At 33.4% G+C, this 12,134-nt stretch overlaps 1 protein-coding gene across 2 annotated transcripts; it reads left to right on the plus strand.

Annotated features, from left to right (window-relative positions):
• The first annotated feature begins 215 nt into the window (after window positions 1–215).
• On the plus strand, window positions 216–11,501 carry LOC120336076 (upstream stimulatory factor-like). 2 transcript variants are annotated; one of them, XM_039403678.2, is made up of 10 exons: window positions 216–356; window positions 2,179–2,225; window positions 3,512–3,615; window positions 5,172–5,306; window positions 6,115–6,310; window positions 8,751–8,847; window positions 9,231–9,289; window positions 9,356–9,459; window positions 9,784–9,912; window positions 10,450–11,501. In XM_039403678.2, the coding sequence occupies exons 1-10, from the start codon at window positions 322–324 to the stop codon at window positions 10,537–10,539; spliced, it is 996 nt and encodes a 331-aa protein (XP_039259612.2). In that variant the 5' UTR covers window positions 216–321; the 3' UTR covers window positions 10,540–11,501. The 2 variants fall into 2 exon arrangements, with proteins under 2 accessions (XP_039259612.2, XP_077965877.1); XM_078109751.1 differs by having other exon boundaries at window positions 219–356; window positions 9,356–9,450.
• The last annotated feature ends 633 nt before the right edge of the window (window positions 11,502–12,134 follow it).

Genomic DNA, 12,134 nt, shown 5'->3' on the forward strand with positions numbered 1-12,134 from the left:
CGATAAATGGAAATTCGAAGCACCACAAATCAATTCAACTCTCGATAAAACCGTTTTCAAATCATTATTATTTAATATCAAAATGCGATAACATAAAATTTATTTTGCACAAAATAAAAAGAGTTAAAACTTGTCCAACTAACAGTTATGGCCAAACACTAAGCCTTTTTACCTTGCGGATGAATATCGTTACGCTTCGCTGAATCGATCAGCCATTTTCCCGAGAATCCCTGTCACATGATTTTGTTTGTTCCCGTGACCTAAACTCGTGATCACTACATCGCGAAATTTAAATGCCCGGCTTCTCTGCAAGCTCTGCAGATGGACGTCAGCCTCAATGAAGTTATTGACATTCCGTAAGTAGTATTTTCATGCTTTCGTTTGTTCTGTTAATGTTTTTATGAGTTTATATTGAAGAAATTCTGGATACCACCCATTGGACATGAGAATTGGATGGTATTTCATGTCTGTATGGGTTGTCAGGTTGTACCGTATGACCATACAATAAAAAAAATAATAAATAAAATACTCAAATTTTTTTGAGTAGTCCTACAGGTACCGGTATCGTTGCCAAAACCTCGGTTTAGAAACTGGATGCATATTGCTTCATATCCCAGTTAAAAAGCAATTCAATTTGTTCGGTGTTCAATATTCAAGTATTGATTTTATTGGGAAAATGCATAGTCCAATAAATCCATTTTGCATAGTAAATATGATTAAAAAATGGACTTTAACAGTTATATCAAGTTGTGTAATGGCTGAATGGTGAGGATGTGTACTGCAGTACTGTATGCAAATATAGTTGGGGCCATGCACTGGTAGGCCTACCGGGGTACTGTATTATGTTTATTACAAAAATACAAGCTGATAAATTGAATAAAGGTAGCAAGGAATACAGGAATGAGAGTTACACAGTTATGTTTAATATATTTTTTTAAAAATAATTTATAGATGAAATTGATGAATTTTATTAGCTTGATTTATTATGTTAAGCAAAATAGTTGTCCAACAGAGAACTGGAGAACAAGAATTATGGATATGCAATTTTTCTTATACCAAAGTTCCATACTCAAATTTTTTTTGTTCATTGTGCAATATGTATTCTGAAGTTATGAAAAAATTGTCATTGAAAAAAATTATAAATATGGAATATGTCTACAAAAAGTGGATCATTAATCAAATGTGCTACCAGCATTCTCATGGTCATGTTTCATGTTTATAGGTATGTTTTGGATACTAACATGCTTATGCAATTACATTAATAGTCGGCTATATTACCGGTATCTGCAGCAAAAAGTGTGAGGTCTATGCATGGTTTTAGGGATGTCCAAAGAATGTCACGTTCATCATATTCGGGGAACCTAATCATTTATTTTAAAAATGATAAATAAATGCTCAAAAATGTAATATGTATAAATATGTAACATGTATTATTCGACAGTCAGAATGGGAACAAACTTGGCTTATTTCAAATTGCTGTAAAAATATTAAAAAAAAATCAGATGAAAAAATTTCCTTAAATAATTTATTTCATATCGGATGTATGTATGTTAAATACTTTATATTGTGGAAAAGGAATATGACCCATTTTTGAAACAATTTCACAACATATTCAGAACAATTAATTATTGGTTTTAATATTTCTAACTATTTTAGAATTTGTACTTTCATTGGATAAAAGTGATATACGTTTAACTTTTGGCTATTTATTTAACAGAATTGTTTGGAGAAGGTATGCCCAAGACCTTAATAATTTACTACTTTGAATATATCCTGAAATAATCTTTTCGAATATGAAGTGTTATCTAATTTGGGTCATATTCAACAAAAAACAAATGGATATCGATATATAGTTAATGAGTTAGTTTAAACACTGTTTTGACTGGTCTTATATTTTTTACAATTTTCAAAAATTAAAAAAGCCTTTTGGTTATACTATGAGACTTCAATTACTCAAAATGGTAATTTATTGAATGAAATTCATTACTTTACCATACTATTTAAACATATTGCACGTAATTCTTTAAATATTCAATTCATATTTGACATCCCTGTATCAGTGGTATGTAATGGGGTATGTAAATTTATAACATGATCAATCTAATCGCATCTTATGTTTCGTCAATTTCACAAGTTATATTATTTGTAAGTGTAAAATATGTTTATTTATTTAATCAGTGAAAAAGACCAGGATGAACTAGTGGAAGAAACAGCACCCACTCTTGGTAATTTTCATTCTTATATGGATTATACTATTTTTGCATTATTACAATTTATTTTATTTTGTACAAATTAATTCTGAAAACCGGCACCTACCGGTATGTCTCTGCAAGATTATGGTGTATATCTGTTTGCTATAATTTGTTTTGTAAAAGATGTCATTTGTTTACTATATCACAGTTTTTCGTGAGCATTTAAAAATATTTGATATTTTAGTTTATATTATTATTTTATCATATTGAAATATAAACATGTATTCAATAAAACTGGTATACATGTTACCAATGAATCATTTAACATCATATTATAGTCTGACGCAGTGGTTTTCAACAGCGATACTGCGGTACTCCATGGTTCCACGAGTACTGTTAGGGGTTCTGCAAGTTTACATTCAAATACCGGAGTCTATAATAATATATGTGTATTGTTTATATATATACGGTAATCAAATATGTAATGTTTGCCGCTAACAACAAACTTGCTACACTTTGAAGATCATTTTGTTCTGACAGTATTAGGCCGCATGTATATTTATAGTTTATACTATTTAGATTAGGGGTTCCCAAACTTTATTGGCTGCGGGCCAAAATTAGAATCGGAATGATTTTCGCATGCCGAAAGAGTGTAGCGCCCAAAAGTTCGCGACGGTTTTGCTGGGGTTCTGTGGATTCACTTTCATTTGACATTTTTTGAAACATGTTTGTTTACCCCATAATGGCACTTAATGTCGTATTCCTTCAAAACTAAAATAGTTTGTTGGCAAAGAAGACATCGCTGAATTTTAATTCTTTTCAATGCAGTAATACGAGCGCTAACATTTATCCAAGAAACGTCTGTTTTCAGCGTTTAGTTTTTGTTTTCTTTTTGACTCTAATCCTGATACCAGTCTGTAAAATTGAGATACCGGCAAAATTTAATTGTTACGATAAACACGAACTTAAATTGTGATAACGACATAGCAATTGGCGGTAGATCGCAAAAAGGTAGAAACAAAATCTGTTGAACACTATTTTACTTAAGCTCAGCGGTCCATTTTAAATCGTTACGTGTGTCGGATTCGGGCCCCTTATTTAAACAAACTATTGCGCATGGGTTTCCCTAGCCTTTAGAATGATTCACATTGGTTTTGGTTTGCCCCACCAAAAAGGTTGAAACCAGTTGTCTAAAGTATTTGTTGATCAAAATGATTGTTGTAAGCTTCTATAATGAATAGTTGTCATCGTTTGGTCAGCAAATGTCTTAGTGAATTAAAGTCCGTTACTATTTATTTTGTTAAACTTGTTTGTTTTAGAAACAGAGGACGAACAATCTAGTATGCCTGAAAGTGTAAATACAACACAATCTGGTAGCGGTGGAGGATTTCATTATCAAATACGCAATCCAGATAATGGACAGGTATTCATGATTCTGTTTTTATATACTGATAGTTAAATGAATAATGTTGCCAAAACTGAAGAGTGTGCCAGGTTGAACTTCACTATTACTATGATATGAGATACATGATAAGACTAGTGCAGGGGTGTGCAACATTTTTGTTGGTGGGCCATATAACCAACTTCAGACATCTAGCCGGGCCATGGAAAAAATTGGATTATCCATGCGGAAAAGGCAAGAGAAGAGAATGCACTTATTCCTTAGCCTAGCAGTAATGAAGACACTGGGCAAGCGGCGAAATTTTTGAGGCAGCGACGAGAGCCATGTTAGGGCCTAACTAAATGGCTTGGTGGGCTGCCTACCTCTGGACTAGTGTGTTAAGGATACTCATTACATTCAAGTTGAATAAAATTAAACTTTCATAAATTTACAGTTCGTCTCACATATCATTTCCTGGCGCTTTATTGTTGATTAGGCTTGAAATATAGGCCTAAACAATGGATTTCACATGTGAACACCAGAATCCACAATTTTGTTTGAATATAATAAATTGCTCTGAAAGCTTGTTGTATGTTTGAATACATAACTTATCATTTCGTGTCCAGAGGCAGACTTTAGATAGTTTTAATATGTGTAACCGCTATCGTGATGTATTATGCATATTGTGACCATTGACCTATAACCCAAATATCTAATTTGACTTGTTCATTTTTGTTACGGTATTACTGAAGTCATATGATTGGAAAATCTTTTTATTCATGATTCTATTACTATTTTATGTATTCAACTTTACAAGAGAGACGTTCTGCACTTTGACCTATCCTTACAATAACTTCATTTGTCACAAAAGGGCATTCAAGTTACATCATTATGACTCATATTTTCGTTTGAATTTTTAATGCTAAATAGGTTATTGATAAAAAAAAGTTTAATATAGATGATAGAATTTGTTCCATGCTAACTTTGGTCACAAAAAGACCAAAATCTGGGACCGATTATCAGATAGAATGAATTAATTTCTATTTATTGTTCTATTTTGATAAAAATGGTCATAACCAATACATATTATAATTAAGATATGGTAGTTCATATTATGTTGCCAAAACATTTTCTCATTTTGCATATTTGTTTGCTTATGTTCTATCTCATATGTTTCAAATTTATCAGAACATATGTGAAGGGAAATATAGTTCAAATCCATTTACATTTATTTATTAAAATGCATCTCTGAAGATTGATTATGATGCCACTGCTTTAGCATGGACCTATAGATTAATTTTCAATTAATTAAGTTATTTAAAGATTATGACTCATCGATGTTCAAAAATTCGGTTATTACAAAAACTTCATAGACTATTCAAATGTAGTTTGAAAATGCATGTGAAATAATGTGTTCTCTGAAAAATCAGAAATTGGTAGTAGCATTATTAAATTGTATCAGGTATTTAAACTTTCTTGTTAATTCTGAAGCATTGTATTAGTTGGATACATTATCCCTATAGAATTAGAAATATGAACTTTTCCGAGTCATATTTGAGTGCTGAGTATTTATCACCTTTGTTTTTTTTCGTATCAAGGTAACATATAGAGTTGTTCAAGTGGGCGGAGATGAAAATAATCAGCAAGCAACATTAAGTATAGTCACTACAAATGGAATATTAAATCAACTATCACAGGATGAAGGTAGTGGAGGTGGATCACCACAAGAGCAGGTGAGCTTCATGTGATCTGGAATTATTAGTCATTAAAAAAAAAAATTTATTCTCATTGTTTTATTAAGAATTTATTGCGACAAGATTTGTAAGTTTTATTTGCAGAAGTAAGACCGGTTGTTTAAATTCTACGTCTTTTCAGCGCATCATTGTTGAGTCATGTTCTATAGTCATGCGATGGCTAATAGTCGTCTTTGTATTGTAGTTATAGTCATATTGCTTAGTTATATTAGTCTTCATTTTGCAAAATAATTCAGGTGACCTAACTTGTGTTCAGTGCTCTTCTTTTATTAATTAAACTTTTATCTTACTTATAATTATTATGTTTTAAGTATGGTCACCAATACCATCATGTCACGGACTCTCTTTTTCTTCTTTGCATTATTCCCAACTTTGTTAGATGAAAAACAAATATGTCTTGATCTGTGGCTTTTTCATACCATGATTGATAGATATCTTCTTTGAAATACGTCAAAGGTTTACTGTATGCCTTCACCTGTTTGAAATATTTTATTCCTGATATAAGAACCATATTTTAATCAAAACTTGTATAATTTACAAACTAATCGATTAGCAATTTAACCTATGAATATTATCTTTTAAACAGAGTTTTCTAATATGAAATGAGAAATGGTAGGATAGTATTACATGTATATAGAGAAAATTCAAATGCAGTGCTATTTTAACAAACACACAGAATCATTACCAGTTTCAATTTCATTTTTATTTATGATTTAATTTAAACCCAACTCTCATTATGTCTTGCTGCTTTACTTGTTTGGATCTAATTTAATATATCAATTGTTAGGTGGCAATCGTTGCAAACCCTTTCAACAATGATTCTGGGAATGAATCGGCTGCAAACACAGCATCTAGTAACGCCACGCCTGGATCACAAAGGTTTGCATATTTTGCTGCATCTAATACATCTACAGATCTATCTTCACCTACTTCTACTGGATCAACAACAGCTGGACAAACAGAACAACAATTGCTTTCAAGTGGTAAGAATGAATTACTACAAGTTCAAAGGCTCATTCCTTTTGAACTACTGTCTCTGAATTAAGAGCAACTTTCCAGCTTTCCCTATGCTTATAATGCAAGGATGTTGTGGCAGGAATGAAGATGACTGTCCATATTATGTGATCAAGGGCAGGGATGGCCAATTCGAATAAAGTATTCGAATGTATTCGAATATCTCATAATTCGAATATCGGAATTAGCGTTCATAAGAATATCGGATATTTGTGTGACGTCACACTTTTTGGACGCCGCTTTCAAGGCGTTTCCGTTGAATGAAAACATTCTCGATAGAAACTTGCGCGTGATTGTTTTCATCACTCATAAGCGTAACGTGTTATTTAGGCCGTAAACGCCTTTACGTTTGTGTTATTTACTCTAAAACGAAAATTTTCCACAAATTTGTTCCACGATAACGATAACATTTATTTTATTTTTGTACGCGCACGGAATTGTGAATCTGGTAAATAAGTTCATCGGCGGCGAGTTTCTAAAGACAACGCAACTTTTTGATTGAAAAGCGGCAATTTAAAATACTGAAAATAAAACTGTAAACAATATAAGTTTTATTGAGGCCCGCGAAAATTTAAAAAACGCTTTTCCAGGCAGTGAAAATCGCAAAATTGCGTGTGCCTCTGGCACACATTATGTTTGGTCGGCAAAACATATAGTCACAAATTGAGGGCGGGATTTGCCTGATTATCCATTAAGTTAAATTGCCGAATATTATTGTGTTAACATTATATAAGGTTTGAAACGCGACTTTTTCCCGGGTTGTGAGGATGTATATAATATAATTAATCTAAAGTATATTCAATCAATTTTATTGTGATCGAATGAATTTTACCCCGAGATTTTACATCAGATTTATGGATTTGTCGAACGGTTTTATCTAAAAATCATCACAGAGTGGCAGCATTTCGATTGATCGGAGTCACTGTTAACAAGTACATCTAAATATTTGCCGAATTCGCAAAATACGGATCAAAACATAATTTAATCGGGTAGTTTACCACACGTTTTTATATTTATGACGGCGGATTGCAAGGGTATATAAGTGGTGAGGATTTTATTTTGTCGACGCAACCACAGGTTAAATTGAAGACAATTAAATTAATAATAAAGCAAGACATTTCAAATATGCCCGTATCGGTCACGAATTCATCACTTTGCACAACAGAAAAATATATATTCGTTGTTATATTATTTGTTGTAAAAGTCGACTCTTTTAACAGGTGGCATAATCGCGGCGATGAATATGTATTTTCAATTTACTGCTAAACTTTATGTATATTCATTGTATGAAATGAATTATACTCTACACTTAACAGGATTTTTATATCATTATTTGATATTTTTTTAACGGCGATAACGAGTTGTCAAGATTGCAAAAATACGTATCAAAATTAAATACATCAGGCAGTTTATCTCATACTTTTAGGTCACAGATCGCCGTGGACCGAATAGTAATGTTTTTTTTCGACGTAAGTAGAAGCAACCGCGAGTTACGTTGTACACATTAAATTAATATACTAAGATATTTTGGAATCTCGTCGTTGCCATGGACTGAATATTTTACGTAACAGGATGATCATTATACGCTGAAATAACGACTCTTTTAACGAGCGCGGAATCGCGATGGCTGTTACAGGCGGCAATGAGAATTTCCGATTTCGAAAATCCCGGCTGCGCGCCTGGCAGTGGTGGTCATCTATCCTTTACTAACTCATTTATAATTTCAGACACAACAATATGCTATACATAATAACAATATGGTTCACATAAATTAATATATAAATATACTGGTAGGTAGTAGAATACTCTAAAGGCATAATGGATTTTCGATTGCTGTTGCTTGCTTCAGTTGCCTGTATTGCCAATAAATTTTATTACTCTCAGAAAATATACACAATTATCTGAATACAATTAGTATTTTTGGCAATAGACTTGACTACAACTCCTTGGCTATCTTTTCATATGGTCATTTGTACAAAGTGAATAATTTTAATAAACTGACTTATTTTTTATTGATAGTTATAAACTATCAATTAGTTTGTGTACATATACTGTTGGTTTGTGGCTTTATTCTGATATCTCTATTGAAGCTTATTTCCTAATTTACTGGGTTTTAATAAACTAAAACAAAAATGTGTTATTTTCGATTTTAGAATGTATTCGGAATTCCAGATTCGAAAACATTATTTTAGAATGTATTCGGAATAGTTTAGTATTCGGAAATGGCCATCCCTGATCAAGGGTCTTGCTGCACATTAATAACACAAATGTATTTCTGACTAATTGTCTAAGGGAGTCTGACACTACATTTGTGTTAGTGTGCTGTAAGACTCGTAATTTACTTGAAATATATGTACTAATGTGTCTTCATTTGTATTCTGTCATGTAATGACATTCTGTATTTTTAAGGTCAATTCTATGTGATGATGTCACCTCAAGAAGTGTTGCAAAGCAGTACGACCAGCACCCCTCAGAGAGCTATTCTTGGAAGAACATCCTTCCAAGCGTAAGTTTATATCCTTGACTCTTATAATCTTTTATGTAGATATTCTGTTTTTTTGCAATTTTTTTTTAATTTGGCTCACCAGTGTGGCACAGCCTTCTAAGTGTTGGAATAAGCTCGCCACTGCCCTTCTGATTACTCTACATGGGTTCGCAGGTTCGAATCCTGCAGGGATTGCTAGACTCCTTGCCATCGTAGGATGGTTCACATAACCGCTGGTCAGTTACGGCTCTCTCCACGATCAAGTCCATGCACTTGAGACAAATCCCATACTCAACATGGACTGGTATCCAGGCGAGAAGCCGTGGTTTGCCATTTGATTAGGCCATCTTATCGACTTTCCTTTCCCCCAGAATAAATATTTAGATCCTGATTCTTGATTATAGACGAACAGATGACACTAGAAATACGAGAGATGATTCACGAAGAGTTCAACATAATGAGGGTATGAATTTTTTCATTTAATAACAATTGTACAAATTATAGTAACTAAAATTTTTCATTTTTCTAGTCGAGCGGCGGAGAAGAGATAAAATTAATACATGGATTTTAAAACTAGGGACTATTATACCAGACTGTGCCAATGATCATACAAAACAGGGTCAGGTACGTAATGTAAGTTTGTTGAGTAAAATGTTGAATAATAATCATGATGGTAACCTAGAAGATTAGGTAGAATTTTAAATGGTGATCCATTGATGAATTTCGCCTGTTAAGTAACAATATGTTAGTTTATTTATGTAGATTCCAAGGCCAATCACGTCAACTTGCTGCTGGCTAACTGCAAGTATTTCAATTTTCGTGCAATTTTTTCAAATGCATAATCCATAAGAAATTTAGTTTAGTGAAGAAGCAAACTCTTTCATAATGCAAGTGCACTAGACATTTTGATGTGGTATTCAGTATTACGCATTTTTCTAATCCCAATCCTTCTTACAGAGCAAGGGTGGAATCTTGGCTAAAGCTTTTGATTACATTGTTGACTTGCAACATGCTAATAGTCAATTATCGGAAAGTTTGAAAGACTGCGAGCAACTCCAACTCAACTATGAAATGTGTAGGCAGCAGGTAAGATATGAATGTTGTATCTTAAAGGTGTTTGATTCTATGTTTAAATTAGGTTAATTTATATATGGAGAATAAGCATCTGTGATATGTTAAGGTAGAATTTCCCAATTATTTCAAAAAATTAAGTTCTGTACACCAGGGCACTTAGATGTACGAAAATACCTAAAAGAACTGAAATATTTATGAATCCTATTTTTTCTGTCTCTGTCTCTGACCTGTTTCGATGACTGCTTAAATTCAAGATTTTAATCCTGAACAGTAATATGGTTTAATATGCTGATCGCTGTTTATCTCTGGTCACTGGAGCGGGACTGGGCAAGGTTTTTGGACCAAAGGCAAAAAATATGGCCACCTCGACTGGTGGGCCATGTAAGTGTGACCTGAAAAGTCACATTGTATGAACAATTTTGCAAAAGCTAAAGTGGAAAACAATAAGCCCTGTGCCAAAAGTAAATTTAATCTCAACAAATTGTGTGAGCTATTTTTTAGCTAAAACATCAAAATAGTACTTGACATATTTCTTTCCCTTTCTGTCAGTTGGAAGACTCAAAGCAAAAAGTTCAGTTGTTAACACAGACATTGCAAGCTCATCAAATTGATTTTCCTACATCGCAAGCACAACCGTAGTGGTCTGTGATACGAAGCCGAGAGTTCTTATGCTTGTTTTGATTGTTTTAAAATCGATTCCAGAAGTAAGACCTGTCCTGATTCTTCACTACAAGAAGTGAAATGATTACAGGCTTCTAGTCAAACTGTCCTGCTCCAATTACTAGTATGTATTAAGACATTGGTTATTTTAGTTACGCATGCTTCTCAGTGTGATTTCTACCTATTTAAATAAATGTATGTATTCTATTTATCATGACAGCAATTGTTGTTCCATGTTTTTGAAAATCATTCCTGTTTTGATGTTGTCATTTTCTGTCGAAGGATTTAAAAATTATTTATTCCATGTCTTGTGGCAACAAAATTGATTAACGGATTCTTTTCATGAACTCACATTTTGTGGACTCCCCTTCTCTATACCAGATGACAGTCGACTTGAATTGTTTGAGTCATGTGTCGACCCACAATTGCTGACGTCTTTATTATATGTAGTTCTTAGTTCTTTTTTTGACAGCTCGCAACCTTCTTATGACTAAACTTTTATAATATTTGTGATATGACTTCAGTTAAAGAAAGAATTTGTAGATCCATCATTGCTAGGGAAGTGAAACACTACCACCTGCTAGCATATCTCTTGCACTGGTAGAAATAGTAATCTTAGGGTCTCATTTATATGAATTTTCCGTTCCTGACAAATCAGGTACTTGATTTATCACATTCAAAATTCGACAAATCGAGTCCACTACCGGCAGAATTGCACAGAATTACATAAATTAAAATCACAGCCATCCGATTTTGGCTAGCTGTTACTGTTGCTGCAGTTCTGATCTTTGCTGCCATTTTTTCATTTTCTTTTCAATATAACTTTTTATATTATGAATGTTCTCTTGAAGTTCTGTGATTGTCTATTTATATTTTATCTTGTGATCAATTGAAGAATTTTCCGCTGAATAGTCTATTTGTAATAAATGATCTAACTTGCATTCATAGCCTAGAACTGGCAGGGTAACTGGTGCAATTATTGCTGTTGCACAGAATTTCTATTGGTTTGTAGAAACAATGTGTGGATTCAGTTATTGTGGCCCTGGCTATTGTTGCTTGAGCAGGACAGTGGTATACCTCACAGTACACTCATTGCCTATCAGAAAAGGGGTTGGTCTACTCGGTGGCACAAACAAAGCGACGGCTGCCGGCCTTATGCGAGCATCTTGTGAAGGTCAAAAGTATTTTTCTTTCTTATTCATTATTAAAGCGCTGTCTAATGTTCTGCCCTAATTGTGTGTATCGCTTTTGCACCAAAAACGTTCAGGGAAACTACCGCCTGTCGGTAAATAAAATTAGGAAATATGTCCCGTATAGCATTTGAAGCAGAAATTACAAACTGACCCCAACTTATACTATGGGAGGCTCTTGGCTAGTCTTCGAACTGATAATAGGACTAAAATAAGGAAAATTAGAAAAAAATTATCGCCTAACCCTAACCTGTTACGTTCCGATGTCCGCCATCTTGGTTCGCATACTTCGGGAGCACCCCTGATTGGATTCAAAACTTCAAGATCAGGTTTTATCAGCCTGCACTCCTGTGTCTGCCCCAAGGCAAACCAAACTATTGCCAA

The sequence above is a fragment of the Styela clava genome, chromosome 2 (genome assembly GCF_964204865.1).
Source record: "Styela clava chromosome 2, kaStyClav1.hap1.2, whole genome shotgun sequence".
Lineage (NCBI taxonomy): Eukaryota > Metazoa > Chordata > Ascidiacea > Stolidobranchia > Styelidae > Styela > Styela clava.

Bases quoted from the DNA above. Each gene is read 5' to 3' on its own strand.
- LOC120336076 (XM_039403678.2), top strand. From the start codon at position 322: ATGGACGTCAGCCTCAATGAAGTTATTGACATTCC. The intron at 9,290-9,355 runs GTATGAATTTTT...TCATTTTTCTAG, and splicing joins AAGAGTTCAACATAATGAGG to TCGAGCGGCGGAGAAGAGAT. The intron at 9,460-9,783 runs GTAAGTTTGTTG...TCCTTCTTACAG, and splicing joins AACAGGGTCAGGTACGTAAT to AGCAAGGGTGGAATCTTGGC.